This window comes from Oncorhynchus gorbuscha, linkage group LG11 (genome assembly GCF_021184085.1).
Source record: "Oncorhynchus gorbuscha isolate QuinsamMale2020 ecotype Even-year linkage group LG11, OgorEven_v1.0, whole genome shotgun sequence".
NCBI lineage: Eukaryota > Metazoa > Chordata > Actinopteri > Salmoniformes > Salmonidae > Oncorhynchus > Oncorhynchus gorbuscha.
This window is the reverse complement of record NC_060183.1, coordinates 78,415,195-78,439,943: the sequence shown is the minus strand read 5'-3', so window position 1 is coordinate 78,439,943 and position 24,749 is coordinate 78,415,195. Positions and strand designations below refer to the sequence as shown.

The window sequence follows — 24,749 nt, the reverse complement described above, 5'->3', positions numbered from 1 at the left end:
CCATAGTTCCCTTGGTCATTGTGAGGTTTGTACCAAAAGACTTATGATGGATTTTCATGATGTCACATAGTTCTATAGAAGCTGATATACAGAGCATTATGGGTAATGTAGACATTCTTACATTTCCTAACTGACCTAATTAAGTAGTATGCATTGTGACATTAGGGTTACAGACAGTTCCAAAAACAAAATACAGTTCCAAAAACATAAAAACCTGAAAAAAACGCATACCAAACACTGAGCGGCCTGTGGCATCTTCTTTTGAGCCTAAAATGAAAATCTGTATAAAACTAGGAGCAAGTTTGTGGTATTACAATATAGATGTACACTTGATCCTCCAAACTCCTAGGGTGCATCCAAGATGGTATCCAATTCCATAAATAGCGCACTTCTTTGGACCAGAGCCCTTTACACTTGTCCCAGGGCTGTTGAGGACCCTGTTAAACAAACCAGACCAAACCAGCTGTAACACTGCAGAGCTGTTGACAAACACGGGTAATGATTGACTATCACACACCTGCGCAGGCTACGTGTGTGTGTGTGGGGGTTACAGTGGGGCAAAAAAGTATTTATTCAGCCACCAATTGTGCAAGTTCTCCCACTTAAAAAGATGAGAGGCCTGTAATTTTCATCATAGGTACACTTCAACTATGACAGATAAAATGAGAAAAAAAATCCAGAAAATCACATTGTAGGATTTTTAATTAATTTATTTGCAAATTATGGTGGAAAATAAGTATTTGGTCAATAACAAAAGTTTATCTCAATACTTTGTTATATACCCTTTGTTGGCAATGACAGAGGTCAAACGTTTTCTGTAAGTCTTCATAAGGTTTTCACACACTGTTGCTGGTATTTTGGCCCATTCCTCCATGCAGATCTCCTCTAGAGCAGTGATGTTTTGGGGCTGTTGCTGGGCAACACGGACTTTCAACTCCCTCCAAAGATTTTCTATGGGGTTGAGATCTGGAGACTGGCTAGGCCACTCCAGGACGTTGAAATGCTTCTTACGAAGCCACTCCTTCGTTGCCCGGGCAGTGTGTTTGGGATCATTGTCATGCTGAAATACCCAGCCACGTTTCATCTTCAATGCCCTTGCTGATGGAAGGAGGTTTTCACTCAAAATCTCACGATACATGGCCCTATTAATTCTTTCCTTTACACGGATCAGTCGTCCTGGTCCATTTGCAGAAAAACAGGCCCAAAGCATGATGTTTCCACCCCCATGCTTTAGAGTAGGTATGGTGTTCTTTGGATGCAACTCAGCATTCTTTGTCAGACGGGCCTGGACATGTACTGGCTGAAGCAGGGGGACACGTCTGGCACTGCAGGATTTGAGTCCCTGGCGTCGTAGTGTGTTACTGATGGTAGGCTTTGTTACTTTGCTCCCAGCTCTCTGCAGGTCATTCACGTGTGGTTCTGGGATTTTTGCCCACCGTTCTTGTGATCATTTTGACCCCACGGGGTGAGATCTTGCGTGGAGCCACAGATCGAGGGAGATTATCAGTGGTCTTGTATGTTTTCCATTTCCTAATAATTGCTCCCACAGTTGATTTCTTCAAACCAAGCTGCTTACCTATTGCAAATTCAGTCTTCCCAGCCTGGTGCAGGTCTACAATTTGGTTTCTGGTGTCCTTTGACAGCTCTTTGGTCTTGGCCATAGTGGAGTTTGGAGTGTGACTGTTTGAGGTTGTGGACAGGTGTCTTTTATACTGATAACAAGTTCAAACAGGTGACATTAATACAGGTAACGAGTGGAGGACAGAGGAGCCTCTTAAAGAAGAAGTTACAGGTCTGTGAGAGCCAGAAATCTTGCTTGTTTGTTATTGACCAAATACTTATTTTCCACCATCATTTGCAAATAAATTCATTAAAAATCCTACAATGTGATTTTATGGATTTTTTCCCCTCATTTTGTCTGTCATAGTTGAAGTGTACCTAGGATGAAAATTACAGGCCTCTCATGTTTTAAGTGGAAGAACTTGCACAATTGGTGGCTGACTAAATACTTTTTTGCCCCACTGTACTTTCGCCTGAATATGTATGTGTGCATATAAGGATGAGAGATATTCAGAGACTACCTCCTGTTCCATTAGAAAGGTGTGTTTGTGATACGAAGATGCAAGTCTTTGTTGTTCCTCTGCTACTGCTCTCTCTGTCTGGGGTAGAGGTCACGAGAGGTCACGAGAGGTCAATGTGAACAGTTCACTAAAGGTAAATGTGTAGAGTTCGAGACAAGAAATGAGGTCAAAACGTCAACAGACAGACATCCGCCGAGCCGAACATCTGGGCTGAGAGCACTGGGGTGGTGGAGCTGGGGATATGGTACCCCCAGCTCTCCACCTCATTCCCCCCAGCTCACCAACCCATTCCCACCCCAGCACATTATCCTATTACCCCAGCTCCCCATCTCATTCCCCCCCAGCACCCCATCTCATTACCCCAGCTCCTCATCCCGTTATCCCCAGCTCCCCATCCCATTTTCCCCAGCTACCCATCCCATTTCTCCCCAGCTCCCCATCCCATTCCCCCCAGGTCCCCATCCCATTCCCCCCAGGTCCCCATCCCATTCCTCCCAGCTCCCCATCCCATTCCCCCAGCACCCCATCCCATTCCCCCCAGCACCCCATCCCATTCCCCCCAGCTCCCCATCCCATTCCCCCCAGGTGTAGAGTTCGAGACAGAATATAGGTCAAAAGACGGACAGACATCTGGGCTGAGCTGAGAGCACTGAGAAACATGGTTATGGATCTGGGGACCATGGTGGTGGAGCTGGGGAAATGGTAACCCCAGCTCCCCATCCCATTACCCCTAGCTCCCCATCCCATCACCCCTAGCTCCCCATCCCATCACCCCCAGCCAAACATCACCTCCCAACTCCACAACTCCCCATTCCATTCCCCCCATCCCAACTTGTCCATTCAAGTTGGAAAGCAGGTGGAAGTGCTGAGTGGAATGTAGGTGGAAGAGCTGAAAGGAATGCAGGTGGAAGAGCTGAATGGAATGCAGGTGGAAGAGCTGAAGAGAATGCAGGTGGAAGAGCTGAAGAGAATGCAGGTGGAAGTGCTGAGTGGAATGCAGGTGGAAGTGCTGAGTGGAATGCAGGTGGAAGAGCTGAAGAGAATGCAGGTGGAAGAGCTGAAGAGAATGCAGGTGGAAGAGCTGAAGAGAATGCAGGTGGAAGAGCTGAAGAGAATGCAGGTGGAAGAGCTGAAGAGAATGCAGGTGGAAGTGCTGAGTGGAATGCAGGTGGAAGAGCTGAAAGGAATGCAGGTGGAAGAGCTGAAAGGAATGCAGGTGGAAGAGCTGAAAGGGGAATGCAGGTGGAAGAGCTGAATGGAATGCAGGTGGAAGAGCTGAAAGGAATGCAGGTGGAAGTGCTGAGTGGAATGCAGGTGGAAGGGCTGAAGAGAATGCAGGTGATGACACAGTAAACAAGATATTTTGGCAGTTTTTTGGTGAATTGGATAACCTACCAATATTTTGTTACTTGTTACTTCAATCAATCAATGGTTAAACTCACTGGTTCCAGCCCAAGCCCTGGAGCTGAGGACTCTTGATGTCTGCTCCAACCACACCGAGAACCTCTTGATGTCTGCTCCAACCACTCTGAGGACTCTTGATGTCTGCCCCAACCACACTGAGAACCTCTTGATGTCTGCTCCAACCACACTGAGGAGTCTTGATGTCTGCTCCAACCACACTGAGAACCTCTTGATGTCTGCTCCGACCACGCTGAGAACCTCTTGATGTCTGCTCCAACCACACTGAGGAGTCTTGATGTCTGCTCCAACCACACTGAGAACCTCTTGATGTCTGCTCCGACCACGCTGAGAACCTCTTGATGTCTGCTCCAACCACACTGAGAACCTCTTGATGTCTGCTCCAACCACACTGAGAACCAGGTGGAACTCCAGGAGACTGAGGTGGAGAAGCTGAAGATAGAGAACACAGGTGAGACAAAGATAGACTGGTCTTAGTTTACAATACGGTCTTGAGATACACCTACATAACTGGAACTGCCACATTAATCAACAACAAAATCACTTTTTTGGGTGGATCTGGCCTCTGGTAGGTATCGTTTGATTTCGAGTCTGATTTTGTGTGTGTGTGTGTTTCTTCTTACAGAATGGAAGGTGGCATTCCCTGTTACTTCGGGGACTAGTGGTTACCATGGATTACTTTGGGGGACTAGTGGTTACTATGGATTACTTTGGGGGCTAGTAGTTACCATGGATTACTTTGGGGGCTAGTGGTTACCATGGATTACTTTGGGGGCTAGTGGTTACCATGGATTACTTTGGGGACTAGTGGTTACCATGGATTACTTTGGGGGCTAGTGGTTACCATGGATTACTTTGGGGGCTAGTGGTTACCATGGATTACATTGGTGGCTAGTGGTTAACATGGATTACTTTGGGGGCTAGTGGTTACCATGGATTACTTTGGGGGCTAGTGGTGACCATGGATTACATTGGGGGCTAGTGGTTACCATGGATTACTTTGGGGACTAGTAGTTACTATGGATTACTTTGGGTACTTGTGGTTACCATGGATTACTTTGGGGGCTAGTGGTTACCATGGATTACTTTGGGGACTAGTAGTTACCATGGATTACTTTGGGGGCTAGTGGTTACTATGCACCCTTCAACAAATATAATACCCTGGTCGACAAAAACATTCTCACTATCAAAAATTGTGAATTGTAATGTATCCTTCACTGCAGTTTTATATTTTGAGGGGGGGTGGTATATGTGTTCTTCTGTCTTTTCAAAGTTTTCAATGTTTTTTCACAGCGCCAGTGGGGGGGTTATACGACTTCAGAATCATATTGTTTGGAGTCCTGAAAACCAGCGGCATACATTGCAATATTTGCACAAATGGCATTTTAACCATGGAGGCAGGTACACTATATATACATAAGTATGTGGACACCCCTTCAAATTAGTGGATCGGCTATTTCAGCCACACACATTGCTGACAGGTGTATAAAAATCGAGCACACAGCCATGCAATCTCCATAGAGAAACATTGGCAGTAGAATGGCCCATACTGAAGAGCTCAGTGAGTTTCAAGGTGGCACCGTAATAGGATGCCACCTTTCCAACAAGTCAGTTGTCAAATTTCTGCCCTGCTAGGGCTGCCCCGGTCAACTGTAAGTGCTGTTATTTTGAAGTGGAAACATCTAGGAGCAACAGCGGCTCAGCCGCTAAGTGGTAGGCCACACAAGCTCACAGAACGGGGCCGTGATGTGCTGAAGCGCATAGCATAACTTTGGGTCTTCCTTTCCTGTGGCGTCCTCATGAGAGGCAGTTTCTTCATAGCGCTTGATGGTTCTTGAAATTTTCCAGATCGACTGACCTTCATGTCTTAAAGTAATGATGGACTATCGTTTCTCTATGCTTATTTTAGGTGTTCTTGTTATGGTTCCACCTGTCACCAGGAGGCGGCAAAAACCGTCCTAGAGACATTAATGACACTCACGTGTGTTCAATAACTCATTCGGATTTCCCTGTTAAGAGAGGTGTGTTTTCTGTTTCCTTTATCAGAACCTTGATTAGTTTGTCGTGTGTATTTGTCTCCTGAGTGAGTTTTCGAGACCTAGTGTTTGTTGTTTCCCCAGTGTTACTGTGATCCTCCTGTTATCGTTTCTCAGTAAAGTATTTACGTTTATCCTAAACCACTGATTCCTCCTCTGGTCTCGTCTCGGCTCCTGGGTGCAACCTCATCACACCACAGTTCTATCTGATGTATACCAAACCCTACCTTGTCACAACACAACTGATTGGCTCAAATGCATTAAGAAGGAAAGAAATTCCACAAATGAACTTTTAACATGGCACACCAGTTAATTGAAGTGCATTCCAGATGACTACCTCATAAAGCTGGTTGAGAGAATGCCAAAAGTGTGCAAAGCTGTCATCAAGGCAAAGGGTGGCTACTTTAAAGAATATTTTTGTTTAACATATATATATATATTTTTTGGTTACTATGTGATTATATATGTGTTATTTCATAGTTTTGATGTCTTCACTATTATTCTACAATGTAGAAAATAGTAAAAATAAAGAAAAACCCTTGGATGAGTAGGTGTGTCCAAACTTTTGACTGATACTGTATAAAAAACTATTTTTGCTTTGTCATTATGGGGTATTGTTTGTGGACAGGGGGGAAAAAACGATTTAATAATTTGTCGAAAAACGCTGTAATGTAACAAAATAGAAAATGTAAAAGGGGTCTGAATACGTTCTCGAATCGACTGTATGTGTTCACTTTAAGTTTCAACTGATCAGAGTAAACCTGAAAATAAAAGTCAAACAAAACTATTTCTTATTTTTCATCATTCCACGGGAGTGTAACTGAATATGTATAATTCAATCAATACAGTGCCCTCCATAATTATTGTGACAGAGAAGCATTGTTTCTACAATTGGCAATGACTAAGAGGTTAAATTGCTGTCAGAACTTTAATTTGAGGGTATTTTCATCCATATCTATAAGGTTCTGTATTTATATTCTTAGTCAACCTTGTGTTCTGTTTCTTTGTGTTCTTGAACGTAGCCCTGTTTTAAATGTTTGTTCATTGATTTCACCTGTGTTAGTTACTCACCTGGTCTCATCAGCTCCTTATATTAAGTTCATTGTGTTTGTTCCTTTGTGAGGTATTGCTCGTTTTGACTCTATTACGCATTTTCCTAGCTCGTTTGTGAGAACCAGTTATAGCCTTCAGTCCTAGTTTTTGATTCACCTGCTTGTTTGCCTGCCTGTGACCACGATTCCTGCCTTCTGCGAAGGCGAAATAAACACCTGCCACGCTCTGCGCGTGAATCTAATCTATACCTTTTTCACTACAATATCGGGTAAACCGTTTAGACATTACAGCACTTTTTTGTACACAAGTACACCCATTTTAGGGGACCAAGAATATTGGGACAAATTCACTTATATATGTATTAAAGTAGTAAAAGGTGAAGTATTTGGTCCCAGATGCATAGCACGCAATGACTACATCAAATGGTTCACTCAATATGGACGAAAATACCTTCAAATTGAAGCTGACAGTCTGCTCTTTAACCTCCTAGTCATTGTTTGATTTCAAATCCAAATTTCTGTAGTGTAGAGCCAAAAGAAAAAAAATGCGTCACTGTACTAATAATTACGGAGGGTACTATATATATATATTGTATTTGTTATATCCACTTCATCCCCTGAAGAAGAGCGATGTAATGTAAATTATTTTGTTGGTGAAATATCCTCTGCTGATATTTTTTTCAAAGAAAAAAGGGGAGAAGGTTCCTTTTACATAACCTTTACCATCAAAAGACAAAATATATAAATGCATTACAATGAACATAAAATAGTATTAAAGTAAGATTATTTTAAATAATCCTAATCTTTGCAGTGAACATACAAATTGAGTAGTTTTGATATCTCTCCCGTGCTGGCATCCCATTTTACGTTTTTGAAATTGGCCTTGGTTCGGCTCAAAACGTCAAGAGCTGTAAAATGCTGCATTGTGATTAACAAAAGTGCACGAGCTGCCCGATGCTGGGCTTGGCGCGTAAAAACATAACAGACACAGCTTCACTCGATTTATCCTTGTGGTTTTGCAAAGTGTAGGCGTGCCTCACTGATCCAACTGACAATGACAGCATCCTCGAATGTCACTCTGAATTCATTTAAAAGGCATGCACATAGATGGACCTCGAAATTGTGGCCTACAGAATGGACGTTGCCCGTGTACAGAAAAAAGGTTGGATTTACGCACATCATTTATGGCAAAACGATGGATAAGTGTAGGTGGGATGCAGACTAGCCAAGATACATCGCTTTGTCCAAAAGTGATGTCCACGACCACCATGTTGTCCTCTCCTTCTCAAGAGTCTGGTGACAACACCAGCAGCCCTGTGCGTCTTTACGCAAACTCCGTTTTGGGATTAAATTCGACCTTTAGTCCTAAAGGGAGACTACGAGTGCGCAGAAAGAGAGAGTTCATACCCGAGGAGCAAAAAGATGGCAATTATTGGTTCAAAAGGAAAAGAAACAACGAGGCAGCGAAAATGTCAAGGCAGCGTCGGAGAATGGAAGGGATTATGTTAGAGGGACGAGCAAATGAGCTTCTCAGAGAGAACGAAAAACTAAGAGCGACCCTTTCAGCCGTCCAATATCGCGCCATTGGAGTGGACCGTGGTCTTGATAAACCCGTTGATGAACAACTCTTCTCAATGCATTGTTTTCATCCGGCCTCAACTAGTGTCCCTCGTGCGGCTCCTTGGATGCTGCCACCTGATGTGTCATTTGGCACAACGTTAAATGTTTCAAAAGATGTGTCGGACAATACATTTACTCCTGGATTCACCCATAACCCAGATTTCCCCGATAATGGCACCTGTCGAAGAACCCATTTTAACTGTTCAGATGTTTCTCACCAATTCCATTCTCCGGACAAGGAATGTTTTTCCGGAGCTGGAGTACCCGATTCTTATCCACCTGTGCCAATTTTGAATGACTATCAGTGCTACAGAAATGTTGGTATTGCATGCAATGTTGGACATTATCCTTCTCATATATTTGAATCACCATCCAGATATAGCACCTCTCCAAATGTCGGCATATCATACTCAGTGATTCGGACAAGCGCTCAATACTCCAATGCACGTGCGCACCATGCGCGAGATGCCAACATTGAAGATTTTGCAAATGGAAACACACCTGTGGATCTCGACCGCGCAAATAAAGTAATCTCAACTGACGGTCAGAGTCACGGTACAGAACCGTGCTCTTCGGAAATAACTGAAAGGGGCGCACAAGCCCATGACAGAACAACCACCGAAGCATCTGACGGTGGGACAATGTACCTTTTACCTCACAAATTGAGGTTCAAAGCTAACAAACCTCTAAAAGAACAAACGAATTTGTTGAATAGAGCTTCTACAGATAACGACAATGAAATAAAGAACAGTGGTCAACTGTGTATCTACAATGGGACTAGGCCTATGCGCCATATGGATGAGCAAGAATTGATACAATGGGATTGCGAAAAAAAAAGTAAGCCTAATTCAAGTAGGTCTAACATTCAACCTGAAAAAGACAAGTTGCCGCAATATTTTGCCAGCTCTTGCAGTAAACTGTTAGTGTCAAAAGAAGCAACGACGCCAGAAATAATGACAAGTTCACCTGCTACAATCGTCTCAGGTGAAATGATAGAGCATGGACATTTAAGGCATCAATTGGCGTCGCTATGTGCCGAGGTGAAAAACCTAAAGCAAATAATTTTGGCAAAATCGCACAGATTGTTGGATTGAATCCCTATTGACTGTTCTAACCTTTTTTATTTTTTTATTTTTTAGTTGTCGATATTATGCTGCTGTGTTGCCCTTCCAAAATCAGTTTTGGCTTAAAACTATTGAAGCCTATTATAAAATGTAAATTCACGGTATGTTATGATTAAAATTCCCTAAATGACAATGGTCCTATTGTATGCCTAGTTCGTTTATTATTCAAACATACGTTGAACAGTAAATTACATGAATATGGACTTTGCCGCCAGGTGATGTCGCACTTTCTTTATAAAGAGCATGAGTCTGTAAGCCCTACCTACACATTAGTACTGCTCATACTAATTAGTTTTTCATCCTTCATCCCATAATTTAGCAATTTGGATAAATGATCGTACTTGTGTTAATAAATTAGTCTAGTCATTGTTGAGGGCAGGTGTAAATAGTCATTGTTGAGGGCAGGTGTAAAATAAATAGGCACGGTTATATTGCTCATGTTCCATTACTCCAAGTCTTTTTCTTGTGTAGCCTAGAAACTAAACTGCATTCGATTCCTATTAAATTGGCCTAAGTTATGGTCATTAAAAAATATATATATATATATATATTGTAACCAAAATTATTTAAACGGCCTCTAAATATGGCATCAAATATGGCATCATATCTAGTTTTAATCTATTTTAGTCAATAGAGGACACTTGTTTTGCATGGTCACGTCATTGTTATAAATGTACTATATATGATGGTGTATGTTAGCTCACTAAAGAGTTGACTTTGGTTACTTTAATGCAAAAATCTTTAACATTAATGTTTTTTTTTCTAGAATCATATTTGTACTCGAAATGTTTCCATCAAATATTAAAAATGGCCATCAATCAAAATTCACAATGTTTTAAATTCTTCCATTGATATGAATATCTCCTTGTTACTGTGTTCCCCGAAAAAAGATTTGCGACTTCACGAGCATCGGACTTGATATGTCTACTGGAATAAAGAATCATTGGCTCAAAACAGAAAATGCTGGGTTTCAATTGGCTGCGTGGGCTTTCACTCACTGCACGCCGCCAATACACTTCTCCACTGACCTACTAACACAAATTCATGAGGCAGCGGTCACTTCGATTACTGTTCTCCTGGCAACAGGATATTATGCTCGAAGCACGATTGCAGATTTTTGTTTTTTTCTAAGTAGAGTTGGGAATACTTAGTAGGGTCTGTAGAATCTATATATGGGTTTTGTTTCTTGGGGGACTGTGGTCTAAACACCCAGCATCACTTTCTACTCCACCCATTCCATTGGTCCAATTCCAACACACTGTAGGGCCTATCAATTACATATTGGCTTATAGAGAAATAAAATTAGCAAAAGTGTTATATATTTTTTTTTATTACCTCATTTTTTCTTTATAAGCCAATGTATCATTTATAGGCATTACAGTGAATGGTTGGAGTATATACTGCTGCTGGTATATAGACCTAAATAACCCCCAAAACACCATCTATAGATTCTACAGAGCCTATTGAGTATACCCAACCACACTTTAATTAAAGGCACATAGAATCGTTTTTTCTCTATAAGCCAATATGTAATGTATAGGCCCTACAGTGTATTGCATTGGGACCAATGGAATGGGTGGAGTGGAAAGCCCAATATTGTGAACATTGTCTGAACATTGTGTTTTTTCGATATGGTTGTCTTAAAAAATGTTTATAGAAGCATATGTGTAATTGTTTCCATAAAGTCCTTATTTCATTCGCTTCTAATCACAATAAAAATGTCCATTGATTCAAATCTAATATCTTAAAATGAATTAGTTAACCACATTGCAATGTTTTGAAATGCGGGCTTTTATTTTGAAGAATTCTTCATTAGCATACGTCACCGTTTGTGCTGCTGGCAGAATACTAGTGTCACTCCGAAAGGAAAAGCGAAGCAGACAAGGAACGTTTCTCCAAATTTACTGGATTTTTACCTCCGACAAAACTATTTGTTTTTGTAAATCAGAAACTCAGCCTATACTCTTTTACACGGTATACATCGGAAAACAATACTTTTTAAAAAATCAACCTGATGCTTGAAAAGGTAATTTTTATTTTAGTTAAGCGTTGGAAAGCCAGCCATACTGGTGGAAATTATGTTTACGCAGTCTAGTTGGCCGCCCTAACTATTTAGTCTCTATAGACACAATTTCTAGCTATTGTATTGCACCATATTAATTCATTTTAAAAGTTTACCTGTTTTTTTTAACGTATTACATTAGCTCATAACAAGTGTATTGCTGTGTAATTAGCTAGTTGGATAGCTGTGGTATCACGCATGATGTTACGTATGAGGTTCGCCTGCTTGGTTAGCTGTAACCGCTGGAGACTTCACAGTAGCTACAGTAGCGAGCGTGCGGGTTAGTTTGATATTTTGTATCATTTTAGGCTCGATAACTACCAGTAAACAATACGCGCAGACGGAACATGGCACAGTGACCTGGAATTCGATGTGGGTGGATTTGCTGCTGTCTCTCTGCGGATGGAAATAAGTAAAAACAAATGTTTAAAAAAAATCTTATATATATATAATAGCCTAATACGCCCGTGTTGGTAGCTTATCCAAGCACTGCTTTACATCACACCGTTGCAGTTTAAAATGGGCATTAGCCTACATACCCATACAGCAAGCAAAACATGCATGGGACTACCTATGTGTGATGCTTTCCATTGAGGAAATAGGCTTGGATAATGTATTTGAAGTCGACATGTATGTGTTCTTAGTGTGTGTTCTTAATCATTTTTCTTTAAACCAATTTACCAGTCCTGTATAGGCTAACATTGCATAACCTCCTCAGCCACATAATTTGCTGGGGAGGGATGGAGTTGACCGCGCTTATTTTATAATCCTGACACAATGAAGTAATCAGGGGCAATGGGACATGACGGTGAACGAGCACCTCATTCTTTCGGGTCCTGTTCTGACTGACAATCAGAACATTCCGTCGCTGTTTAACGATTGAGGAACTTTGCACGCTACACCTATAGACTGTCTAGAGTTGTTGCCCATAGGCTAAAATGACTCACAAATCCGAGCATGGTATCAAAAAAGAGCGGGGAATCAATATTTGCAGAGTGTATTGTTCAATTTGGTACGCGTTTGGCGACATTGTAAGCAACTGTAGTATAAAACGTTATTGTACCGTTGTTGCCTACACTATTGCCGCGATATTGACTCAAGTTCATTCCAAAAAACAACTCCATTATAAATGTATAGAAAAACATCGCAGACTCATTCGCACGTGTTTCGGGCCTTTAGATAGCATTGTGTCAATTGTGAGAGTCTGACGTCATTGTTCCCTGATTTTGTTTTTATTTTGTTTTTTTTCTGTCCGACCACGTGTGATGATAATGACTGGACGCATTCCTTTGTTCCTTGTTTTTGGGAGTTATGGGAGCACCGTGTAGGCTTCAAAATAGGAACACAATGTAACTACAGTATAGCTGTGTAGTTTTTTTAATTCCATTGCTGCTTAATCTGACTATAAGCCTAGGCGGTGGTTACTAAAGGACCACGCCTTTTGTAAAGCCCACGCATTTGGCTCCGAGCTGTTTTATCTCATTCGATTTGAACGCACCGCCAAGTTTGACCATTGAAGGTCATTGTCAGGCAGTCTCTCAGCTCTTTTACGACTGGAGCTAAACATCTATGTTTAGGGTAGTGGGTTTACGGCACTAATAGATCTTGCTGTTCAACTGACTTGCCGCAAGAAAATAGCAAATAGCTTTCCCTCCGAGGCTGTTTTGAAACGGGCATTGTTTCAGTGTGCATGACTTAATGCTTAGACCTCTGGCGATGACATCATCTGTAGAGCCCGAATGGGGTCGTGCGCGCTCAAAAATCGCATAATTTTCGCCACTCTCCGACCAATGGATTTCGCAGTTGTGTTATCCTAAAATGTCAGAGTAGTCTTGTCCTCCATTCGTCCTGGAAAACGTTGTACTTGTTACACGCATCTACTTTGTCTGTAGATACAGATGGACAGTCTAATGTATTTATGATAATGTTTTTACCTAATTCCTACATGGTACTTTTAGAAGGAGAAAGAGAGAGAGGGAGAGAAAGAGATCAAGAAAGACTTGCTTTGGCAATGTAATCATGTTTCCCATGCCAATAAACCCATTTTAATTAGAATTTGAGAGGGAGAGAGAGAATGGGACCCAACTAATGGTAATAGTTGATACAACATTGAATCCACTGTAATACATTTTCTCTAGTGAAGAATGAAGATAGGGCATCTTATTGGTCTGTTATAATAGGGAAATGGAGACCTGATTCAGCAAGCATATCCCTCTTGATATTGTGATCTCAAGAGGTTGCAAAGTTTAACAGTTTATGTCCCCTCTTAGGATGAGTAGCATCAATCAATCAAATGTATTTATAAAGCCCTTTTTACATCAGCAGATGTCACAAAGTGCTGTACAGAAACCCAGCCTAAAACCCCAAACACCAAGAAATGCAGATGTAGAAGCACAGTGGCTAAAGAAAAACTCCTTAGAAAGGAGAGGACCTAGGAAGAAACCTAGAGAGGAATCAGGCTCTGAGGAGTGGCCAGTCCTCTTCTGGCTGTGCCAGATGGAGATTATAAGAGTAGATGGCCATTAAGGCAAGATTGTTCTTCAAGATGTTCAAAAGTTCATAAATGACCAGCAGGCTCAGAGTTATAAGATGTGTGGCCAAGGGCCAGCCTCAGTGGTGTAACCTGCTCACAGGCACCCTGTCAGTAAACAATACAGAATTAAGCAATAAGGCCCGAGGGGGTGTGGTATATTGCCAATATATCACAGCTAAAAGCTTTTCTTACGCATGAGCCTGGATACAGCAATATTGGCCAAATACCACAAGCCCCTGAGGTGCCTTATTGCTATTATAAACTGGTTGCCAACATAATTAGAGCAATAAAAATAAATGTTTTTGTCATACCCATGGTATACGGTATCTGATATACCACAGCTGTCAGCCAATCAGCATTCAGGGTTTGAACCACCCAGTTTACAATAAATAATAGTACATACCTATACTTAAACAGTGTATTGGACATGGACTGGTGTAAATCTACTGTTAAGCAGGGGGTGAATGTTAAAGCCATTACATAAGCTTACTATGCAGACATTCCGTCATTTGTTACGAAGCTCAACTGAGCTCAGACATTAATTCTCCTCTGCTGTAAAAGTCGCTTTACATTATGGTGTAATAATACAAGATGTCCAAAGTCTAGATTACAAAATGGGTTTTAAATAATGGCGTGGAGGATATTTCACGTCTCAAAACCGCTGGGGATTTCAGCTACTTTGAGAGTCAGTTTATACTAAACGTTATGAGATTATTATGGCATCACTAACTCCAGATCCAGTTTTTCAAATTCATCCATCTATAGCTATAAGTTTGAAGACAAAACCATATTATGGTGCCTAGGCTTGCTTAACTAGCCTGGCTACTCCTTTTCGGGTATATATGTTATGTTCTGCACAAAAAAATCCCCATCAAAAACTTGAAACACAAAACTTGCCCTTTATTACGCAGTATGTAGAAAAGGTCAGCGTGCATATAATCTTCAAGAATGTGTTTCTTACAGTACTCTATGAGTACTAAGCAACATCTATGTTTACTCAACCGAAGGATTAATGTGATAGTGATGTACACTGTGACTAAACACATGAAATGGAAGCCAAAGACAAATGTGAAAAGCCATCTGATCTTAAACTTTGATATCTAAAACTTCCCCTTTTCTTTTCTCAACAGCTTTGGTGAATTCTAAAGGACCATTCCCCTGTTGGAACTACCATTGTTGGACACAAATGTCATTGGTACCTTTTGGTTTAAGATAACGAGATGTCCAGTCAAAAGGACTAAGGACCTATGAGTTTCTTGAACACAAATATCCCAATCGTTGAAATATGCAGACCATCAAGAGTGAGCCACTGTCAAATGGCTCCTACAGCGGAGAGGACGCCCTGGTTCTGGCTGTGGCCCTTCAAGGGGCCGACAGGGATCTGATGGACCACAAGCTCTCCACCATGCCCTTCAAGGCCAAAGGCACCTCCTGCCGCAGGAAACGGGAGTTCATCCCCGACGAGAAGAAAGACAATCTCTACTGGGAGAGGCGGCGCAAGAACAACGAGGCGGCCAAGCGTTCTCGGGAGAAGCGTCGCCTCAACGACATGGTGCTGGAGAACAAGCTGCTGGCCCTGGGCGAGGAGAACGCTTCCCTCAAAGGAGAGCTGCTGGCCCTGAAACTCAAATTCGGCCTGGTCAGCACTGCGGCCTACACGCAGGAAGTGCAGAAGATCTCTGTGTCAACGGCCGCCCTGTACCACGACTTTGTCTCGCCGGGCGAAGCCCGAGGCTCTTGCATCAGGGACATTGAGTCCCCTCACCTGGGCAGCAGCTGCATATCGGTCATCAAGCACTCCCCTCACACCACGCTGTCTGACATGGCTGAAATCTCTGCAGCGACCAAGGGTAGCATGTGTAGGACCCCCGAGATCATCAAGCAAGAGCCAGCCGAGCACGGAAGCTACGTGCGTGAGAGGAGCAGTCCATACGAACTGTACAGGAACTACATTGCCAGCCCTTTCTCCGGGGTTTACTCCCAACCCTCCCCGTTCCTGCCGCTCACCAGGTCGATCAGCAACTCCCCGAGGACCTCGGACGACGGGGCCGTGAGTAAGTCCTCGGACGGCGAGGATGAGCAGCAGGTCCCCAAAGGCCCCATGCCACATGCCGCTGACCCGAAGAGCGTCATCGTATCCCGCCTCAAAGTGCCAGATGCTTGTTCGTCGGCTCTGCCCCACAAACTGCGGCTCAAGAACAGGCCCATTCCAATCAAAGTGGAGGCCATCGACCCCGACTACGACTCTTCTGGAAAGTCCTCCTCTCCCATCGACATGTCGGCCAGAGAAGACTACCAGAGGGGCCAGGGTGCCGTGGCAGACTACATGCAGTCGCCCCTCAGCCCCTTGTCACTCCAAGTGACCAACATCCGGGATTGGACCCACCGGCCAGAGCACTGGCACAAAGACAGCTCAGAGAAGCCACAAAATGGCTACCAGAACAGGCTCTCCCCGGTCCCGGTCTCCAAAAAACTCACTCTGAACCTTGAAGACGGCTCCTACGCCCACTCAGACTCTGAGAACTTGTACTTAAAACGAGGCATAGCTGACCTGTCTGCAGAAGTTTTGTCTCTGAAAAGACTGATAACATCGAGGCAAGGGTCCGTGATAGAATCAACCAAAAGCACCTCTGATCATGAGTCATTATCGAAAGGATGTTACTCAAAATGAGTTATGTTTGCACAATGCCTTGTTTTCCACTGTATTTACTATTGCACTGTGCGGTTGATATGGTGTATAAATGCAGTACATTTCAAATGAATGGTGTGTTGTGCACTTGCTGTTGTAGTTCGGCGTATCTTCTTCATAACTCCACCTGTAACCCAAAGCCAAATGTCAGGCTGAGGCTACTGTACATGCACATTTTATGTCAACCTTTGAAAGTTTTGTTGTAAATGGTGACTTTTTTGTTGACAATAAATATGTGTAAGCACTGAACCTTGTGCGTGTGTGTCTTTTAGCAGTATTATTTTCAGTTGATCCGTTAAGTATTTCAACAAACAGTTCACGACAAGGATGCAAATAAATCATTGTCTCTGACACTGGTAGGATTAATGCAATACACTCATCAGAAACTGTTCGTGTCCATTACGATCTCTGAAGAGTTTAGCAGGGGAAGCAGGGGAAAAGTACAGGTGAGACATGTACATGAAGGGAGCTCTGCAGATGCCCGCTTTTGTGTTCCCAACCCAGACAAGTTAAAGAAACACTACGTGAGTTAAATTGCTTATTGTTTACATACAATTTTTGGATAGTCTTTGCTGAATGGTTCAAGTCATATACATTTATGATAATATCAATTTCTTACAGTATATCATGAAACCACACAAAGTATTAGGCCAACAATAGCCTATATGCTGATAAGTGTGGGGAGGTGTTGCCCTTTCTGTCCAATGAGGTCATTTATGGACAATATTTCTGTCCATTTAAAGGGACCCTTTTTGGCCCAAGAGCACCCCTAAGCAAAACAATAGTATTTTTAACCATGAAAATCAGCTGAGTAACATACAACTAACTATACAACCTTACCTTGAAATTAGAACATTACATTTACATATACAGTAAATGAATAATTATGAATAAATTAGTGCCATCTGAAGCCAACAAATATATCCCATTGAGAACTTGTTTTCTCACAGCAACCAGCCTAACTTGCATTATGTCAAAAATAGTTTATTGATTTCGGTCATATGGCCATAACTATAACAAATTGGCTCTGTCCCCAGTATCTTGGTCAAATCAAATAATCAAATCACATTTTATTAGTCACATGCGCGGAATACAACAGGTGTAGAACTTACAGGGAAATGCTTACTTACGAGCCCCTAACCAACAACGCAGTACAAATAAGAATAAGAAATAAAAGTAACAAGTAATTAAAGAGCAGCAGTAAAATAACAATAGTGAGACTATTTACAGGGTACCAGCACAGAGTCAATGTGCGGGGGCACCGGTTAGTCGAGGTAATTTAGGTCATATGTACATGTAGGTAGAGTTATTAAAGTGACTATGCACAGATGATAACAACAGAGAGTAGCAGTGGTGTAAAAGAGGTGTGTGTGTGTGTGGGGGGGGGTCAATGCAAATAGTCTGGGTAGCCATTTGATTAGATGTTCAGGAGTCTTATGGCTTGTGGGTAGAAGCTGTTAAGAATCCTCTTGGACCTAGACTTGACGCTCCGGTACCGCTTGCCGTGCGGTAGCAGAGAGAACAGTCTATGACTAGGGTGGCTGGAGTCTTTGAAATGTTTTGGGCCTTCCTCTGATACCGCCTGGTGTAGAGGTCCTGGATGGCAGGAAGCTTTGCCCCTGTAATGTACTGGGCTGTATGCACTACTCTCTGTAGTGCCTTATGGTTGGGGGCCGAGCAGTTGTCATACCAGGCAGTGATGCAACCATGCTCTCGACGGTGCAGCTGTAGAACCTTTTGTAGATCTGAGGACCCACCTGAGGACCCATGCCAAATCTTTTCAGTCTCCTCAATTACATTATAAGATAATGCCTGGGATGTAAGTCTAGACACATAATAATAACAATATTTCATTAAACCTGGGTCAGTAATCCAGCCTCATCACAGCAAAAACTACTATACAATCGGCCTGTCTACATTCCTTCACTGGCTGACTGGGGTACGACTGAAATGATTGGTTTAAAGACTACAGTCTGTCATTTAAATGATTGAAATACCACATCATTTTCATGAATAGCCTACCTTAATGAGATCAATAGAAACTGTCTTTCTTAATCCATTATAACCATAAAACTAAGCCACAGGAGAACAATGGTGTCATGCACAGTCATGTTTGCTAATAGCCAAACTGCTTAATTTCATTGAATGTCATTCCTTGAGCACTGCACACAGGATCAAAGGGCAGTTACCATGTAAAGAGATACAGCACACTGCAGTGTTTACATTTTGTTGGTGGTTTCACTCTTTCATGGACAACCTGAGACCAATGCATCTTGAGTGCAGGCAACAATTCAAGTTGCTTCGTTTTTGTCCCATCTAATGCATGTTTGGGCAAAAAATGCGTTTGTGCCATAGCTCAGAATTTCACTGTAGTGTTATTACGGCCTCGACGAAGATACACAGGTCAAAGTGATGGATTTCGATGGCGAGTTTTTTGTTTGTTTAAACAAGTATGGAGAGAGCATTGTTTTATGGCTGTAACTAGCAGAGGGAATCCTATTCTGCGGCTGGTCACGTGGTCAACCCCACGTCACACTGGGTTCAAAGTTGAAAGTCAAAACAACACTGCAGCACGACAGTATGGCGGTTCTTGTGGGTTGCCGAGTACTTCTGCAAGCTATTCGACCCCAAACGGGTACCATCGAGGGAGTGCGCAGATTGCAGGAGCATACGAAGTCTTTGCACAATGTCCTCAACAACAAACTACAGTACATTCGTCCGACAAGCAATGGAGCGACCCGTCATTACAGCTCCGATGTTAAGGATGACTTGAGCATTAGATATCTGGACGGAGAAGATTCAGGTAGCTAGCCATTGCCATTAGTGTATAAAACAATCCCAAATCGTGTTGTTGGTGTAAGACGACTTTGTTTCAGGAAGTGTGTTGCCAAATCAAAAAGCTATAACAACTCAACGCGACACGCTTGAGTTGCCTGCAGATAAAGCCGCTCTGTTAGCTGCTACGCTATCTATCGCTCAACGTCTTAACTGTCAAAAACAATGTTGCAGTGACTAAATCCTTTGAAAGAGAAACAGTGTTTCTAAAAAAATATGTTAATGTCCTATGCTAATTGTCAAACGTTGAAAGAAAACGTATAGAACGAATCCTATTTCACTAGTGTAGACTGTAAAATAAATGCTGTGGTGAAACCACTAATCATATCACTTGGTCCAAGCTTCCTGACATCCAGGACCTCTATACCAGGCGGTGTCAGAGGAAGGCCCCCAAAAATGGTCAGACTCCAGTTACCCTAGTCATAGACTGTTCTCTCTGCTACCGCAGGGCAAGCGGTACCGGAGCGCCAAGTCTAGGTCCAAAAGGCTCCTTAATAGCTTCTACCCCCAAGCCATAAGACTGCTGAACAGCTTCTACCCCCAGGCCATAAGACTGCTGAACAGCTTCTACCCCCAGGCAATAAGACTGCTGAACAACTAATCAAATGGCCACCCGCCTTTGTTTTTACACTGCTGTTACAAGCTGTTTGTTATCTATGCAAAGTCACTTTACAAATGACCTCGACTAACTCTCTATATCCTCGTTATTGTTATGTCCTTTTTTTGGTACTTTTTAATTGAATTATTTTACCTTAGTTTATTTCTTGAACTGCATTGTTGGTTAAGAGCTTGTAAGTAAGCATTGCACGGTAAGGTGTCTACACCTGTTGTACATGACCTATTGCCTACATAGCGGATTTGAATGACTGACACATAACACTAAAGAAAGCTTAAATTGCCAATATTTTCTTTATTTTAGTATTTTTTGGTGGGGACTATTTTGGTAGAACGATTCCCAACTGATCCAATTGTAAAACTAGATAAATCATCTCCAAAAAAGATTTGTCACATTTTCTCTAGCTATGTCAGAGATAACTATCCAGAAGTCAACTACATAGAAAAACCTTTAACCTTTTCAATGGAAACTACGTACAACATCCATGTTCAAATTGACTGCAAGGTATTTGTCAGTGTCAATTACTTGACTCTCGCAAAATCTCACCACTTCCCAACCTTGTGATCTTATCCTAATGTCAATATAAAGGATGACGAGTTTGGTATTATCTCTTCAATCCCCAGTCCAGGACTTGCCAGTTAATGTCAAAAGTATTTTGATCAATTCCTCGCCTGCTTATCGAAATGTCAGAGAGAGTACTGCTTCCCTATGATGTTTTTCATGACCCCCCCCCCCCCCCCCCCGCCTTGTTTCTGCTGCTGCTAATCGCTGTTATCTATGCATAGTCACTTACCCCCTACCTACATGTAAATATTACCTCAATTAATTAACTGTCCTGTACCGTGCACATTGACTCGGTACCGTTACCTCCTGTGTATGTATGTATATGTGTGTGTGTGTGTGTGTGTGTATATATATATATAATCTTTAACTAGGCAAGTCAGTTAAGAACTAATTCTTATCTACAATGACGGCCTACCGGGAACAGTGAATTAGCTGCCTTGTTCAGGGGCAGAGTGACAGATTTTTACCTTGTCAGCTCGGGGATGATTCAACCCAGCAACCTTTCAGTTACTGGCCCAAACCTCTAACCACTAGGCTATAGCCTCATTATTGTTATTTTGAGTTACTTTAAAATAAATAAAAAAAACTTGAGTTTATTTTTCTTAACTACATTGTTTGTTAAGGGCTTGTAAGTATGCATTTCACTGTAAGGTCCAGGATTTTTCCTTGCCGCCTCAATCAAATCAAATGTTATGTATGTCACAGGTGTAGGTCACACCTGTTGTATTCGGCACATGTGACATAACATTTGGTTTGTTTTGATTGAGGAGGCAAGGAAAATCCCGGAGGATTCTAGAAAAAAACACTATTGAGATTCACCCATGGCCATTGGCCTCTGTCTGGAGACCTGGAACCAAGAATACATTCCCACAACCCTCTGTGGGCACGGTGCCATAGTGTTATTGATGGTATTCAGTATGATCACAGACGTAGTATGTAATGGTGATGTCTCATTATTCCATAGGACACATTTACACACTAAGGGATCATATTGATTTATGGCGCACCAGATTATATCATTTCCATGTTATATCATAGTACTATGTTACTGTACTATATTATATAGTACTATGGGTGTACTATATTATATCATAGTACTATGGGTGTACTATATTCAATCATAGTGCTATGGTACTGTACTATATTATATAGTACTATGGGTGTACTATATTCAATCATAGTGCATAGTACTATATTATATAGTACTATGGGTGTACTATATTCAATCATAGTACTATGGGTACTATATTCAATCATATTATATGTATATATTATATAGTACTATGGGTGTACTATATTCAATCATAGTGCTATGTTACTGTACTATATTATATAGTACTATGGGTGTACTATATTCAATCATAGTACTATGGGTGTACTATATTCAATCATAGTGCTATGGTACTGTACTATATTATATAGTACTATGGGTGTACTATATTCAATCATAGTGCTATGTTACTGTACTATATTATATAGTACTATGGGTGTACTATATTCAATCATAGTACTATGGGTGTACTATATTCAATCATAGTGCTATGGTACTGTACTATATTATATAGTACTATGGGTGTACTATATTCAATCATAGTACTATGGGTGTACTATATTCAATCATAGTGCTATGGTACTGTACTATATTATATAGTACAATATATTCAATCATAGTACTATGGGTGTACTATATTCAATCATAGTGCTATGGTACTGTACTATATTCAATCATAGTACTATGGGTGTACTATATTCAATCATAGTACTATGGGTGTACTATATTCAATCATAGTACTATGGGTGTACTATATTCAATCATAGTACTATGGGTGTACTATATTCAATCATAGTGCTATGGTACTGTACTATATTCAATCATAGTGCTATGGTACTGTACTATATTCAATCATAGTGCTATGGTACTGTACTATATTCAATCATAGTGCTATGGTACTGTACTATATTCAATCATAGTGCTATGGTACTGTACTATATTCAATCATAGTGCTATGGTACTGTACTATATTCAATCATAGTGCTATGGGTGTACTATATTCAATCATAGTGCTATGTTACTGTACTATATTATATAGTACTATGGGTGTACTATATTCAATCATAGTGCTATGGTACTGTACTATATTCAATCATAGTGCTATGTTACTGTACTATATTATATAGTACTATGGGTGTACTATATTCAATCATAGTGCTATGGTACTGTACTATATTATAGTATTATGGTACTGTACTCTATTTTATCATCGTACTATGTTACTGTACTATATTATATAGTACTATGGGTGTACTATATTCAATCATAGTGCTATGGCACTATACTATATTATATAATAGTGATATGGCACTATACTATATCATGCTACTATACTATATCATAGTACTATGGTGCTGTACTATATTATATAGTACTATGTGTGTCTATATTATATCGTAGTACTATGGTACTGTACTATAGTATAGTACTGTACTATATTATAGTATTATGGTACTGTACTCTATTTTATCATCATACTATGTTACTGTACTATATTATATCATAGTACTATGGTACTGTACTATATTATATAGTACTATGGGTGTACTATATTATATCATAGTACTATGGTACTGTACTATATTATAGTACTATGGTACTGTACTATGTTTTATCATAGTACTATGGTACTATATAATATCATATATCATGTCTGTTATTCATGGCCCCCCACTCTGTCTGTTATTCATGGCCCCCCACTCTGTCTGTTATTCATGGCCCCCCACTCTGTCTGTTATTCATGGCCCCCCACTCTGTCTGTTATTCATGGCCCCCACTCTGTCTGTTATTCATGGCCCCCACTCTTTGTTATTCATGGCCCCCTCTGTCTGTTACTCTGTCTGTTATTCATGGCCCCCACTCTGTCTGTTATTCATGGCCCCCCACTCTGTCTGTTATTCATGGCCCCCCACTCTGTCTGTTATTCATGGCCCCCACTCTGTCTGTTATTCATGGCCCCCCTCTGTCTGTTATTCTGTCTGTTATTCATGGCCCCCCACTGTGTCTGTTATTCATGGCCCCCCACTGTGTCTGTTATTCATGGCCCCCCACTCTGTCTGTTATTCATGGCCCTCAACTCTGTCTGTTATTTATGGCTCCCTCAACTCTGTCTGTTATTTATGGCTCCCTCTCCGTCTGCTATTCATGGCCCCCACTCCGTAGTCCTAACGTTTCATCTATCTTTTAGGGATTGTCGTCTTTGGGATCAATCGACCAAAGCAAAAAAATGCCATCAGCAAAAACCTTGTCATTCAGGTATGTATGGAAATCCGTGAGGTAGCCTACACATAGTGTGGCTGTTATTAGCACCCGTGTTGATTGTGTTCTCTGTTAGATGACTGAGGCTGTGGAGAGTGTAAAAAAGAACAGCAAAGTGCGGACGGTCATCATTTGTAGCATGGTGCCTGGAATATTCTGTGCAGGTACACAACAACTTTATATTTTGGGTGACAATAGGGGTCAGACAGTTTGAACTATACCCATGATGCATTTACAGTGTAAGTGATAGTCTTAAAAATAAATACAAATCTATGGGTATGTTGTTAATTTAAAGGCTGACATTTATGAGTGTACATTTGAAAATATCCTGCATGTATTTTTTTATAACTCACTGGGGTGTGGAATCAGTTACTGCTAGCCATAATCTGTGTACATTTTTGTTGCTTTTATGCTGTCTGTAACTGTAGCGTAGATACTGGCGGAAAAGCTGGGGGGGGCACATTTTCTTTCTAATACATGATTTATTGAATGACAATGACATGTTGTTTTCTCTGTACAGGTGCGGACCTTAAAGAGAGGGCCAAAATGCACCAAAGTGAAGTTGGACCCTTTGTGTCCAAGGCAAGGGCACTAATCTCAGAACTTGGTGAGGGAATTGTTGACGACTTATTTCATAAGGCCGGGACGGTACCAGTATCGCAATATTTTTTTCCCAATACAAAAAAAAATGAAAACACGAAGCAGACCAAACTCTTTGCTACTTTAAACAGACATATGTTTTGTATTATAGAAATTAGATTTCCGCAGGGGCGTGGACATCGACTCTTAAGTTGTTAAAAAATCT

General features: G+C 41.4%; 2 protein-coding genes across 3 annotated transcripts in view; both read left to right on the top strand.

The window, feature by feature from the left end:
- The first annotated feature begins 11,193 nt into the window (after positions 1 to 11,193).
- nfil3 (nuclear factor, interleukin 3 regulated) lies at positions 11,194 to 16,868 on the top strand. Of its 2 annotated transcripts, XM_046290593.1 has the most exons (3): positions 11,194 to 11,361; positions 11,706 to 11,809; positions 15,061 to 16,868. In XM_046290593.1, the coding sequence occupies exon 3, from the start codon at positions 15,216 to 15,218 to the stop codon at positions 16,599 to 16,601; it is 1,386 nt and encodes a 461-aa protein (XP_046146549.1). In that variant the 5' UTR covers positions 11,194 to 11,361; positions 11,706 to 11,809; positions 15,061 to 15,215; the 3' UTR covers positions 16,602 to 16,868. The 2 variants fall into 2 exon arrangements, with proteins under 2 accessions (XP_046146549.1, XP_046146548.1); XM_046290592.1 differs by lacking the exon at positions 11,706 to 11,809.
- A 2,284-nt stretch (positions 16,869 to 19,152) lies between these two features.
- Positions 19,153 to 24,749, top strand: part of auh (AU RNA binding protein/enoyl-CoA hydratase) — a 55,844-nt gene continuing 50,247 nt past the window's right edge. The window contains exons 1-4 of the mRNA XM_046290591.1: positions 19,153 to 19,422; positions 23,874 to 23,941; positions 24,021 to 24,108; positions 24,465 to 24,551. Of these exons, the coding sequence (XP_046146547.1) occupies positions 19,200 to 19,422; positions 23,874 to 23,941; positions 24,021 to 24,108; positions 24,465 to 24,551 (466 nt within the window). The 5' untranslated portion in view covers positions 19,153 to 19,199. The remainder of the gene's footprint in view (positions 19,423 to 23,873; positions 23,942 to 24,020; positions 24,109 to 24,464; positions 24,552 to 24,749) is intronic.

Bases quoted from the DNA above. Each gene is read 5' to 3' on its own strand.
- nfil3 (XM_046290592.1), top strand. From the start codon at position 15,216: ATGCAGACCATCAAGAGTGAGCCACTGTCAAATGGCTCCTACAGCGGA.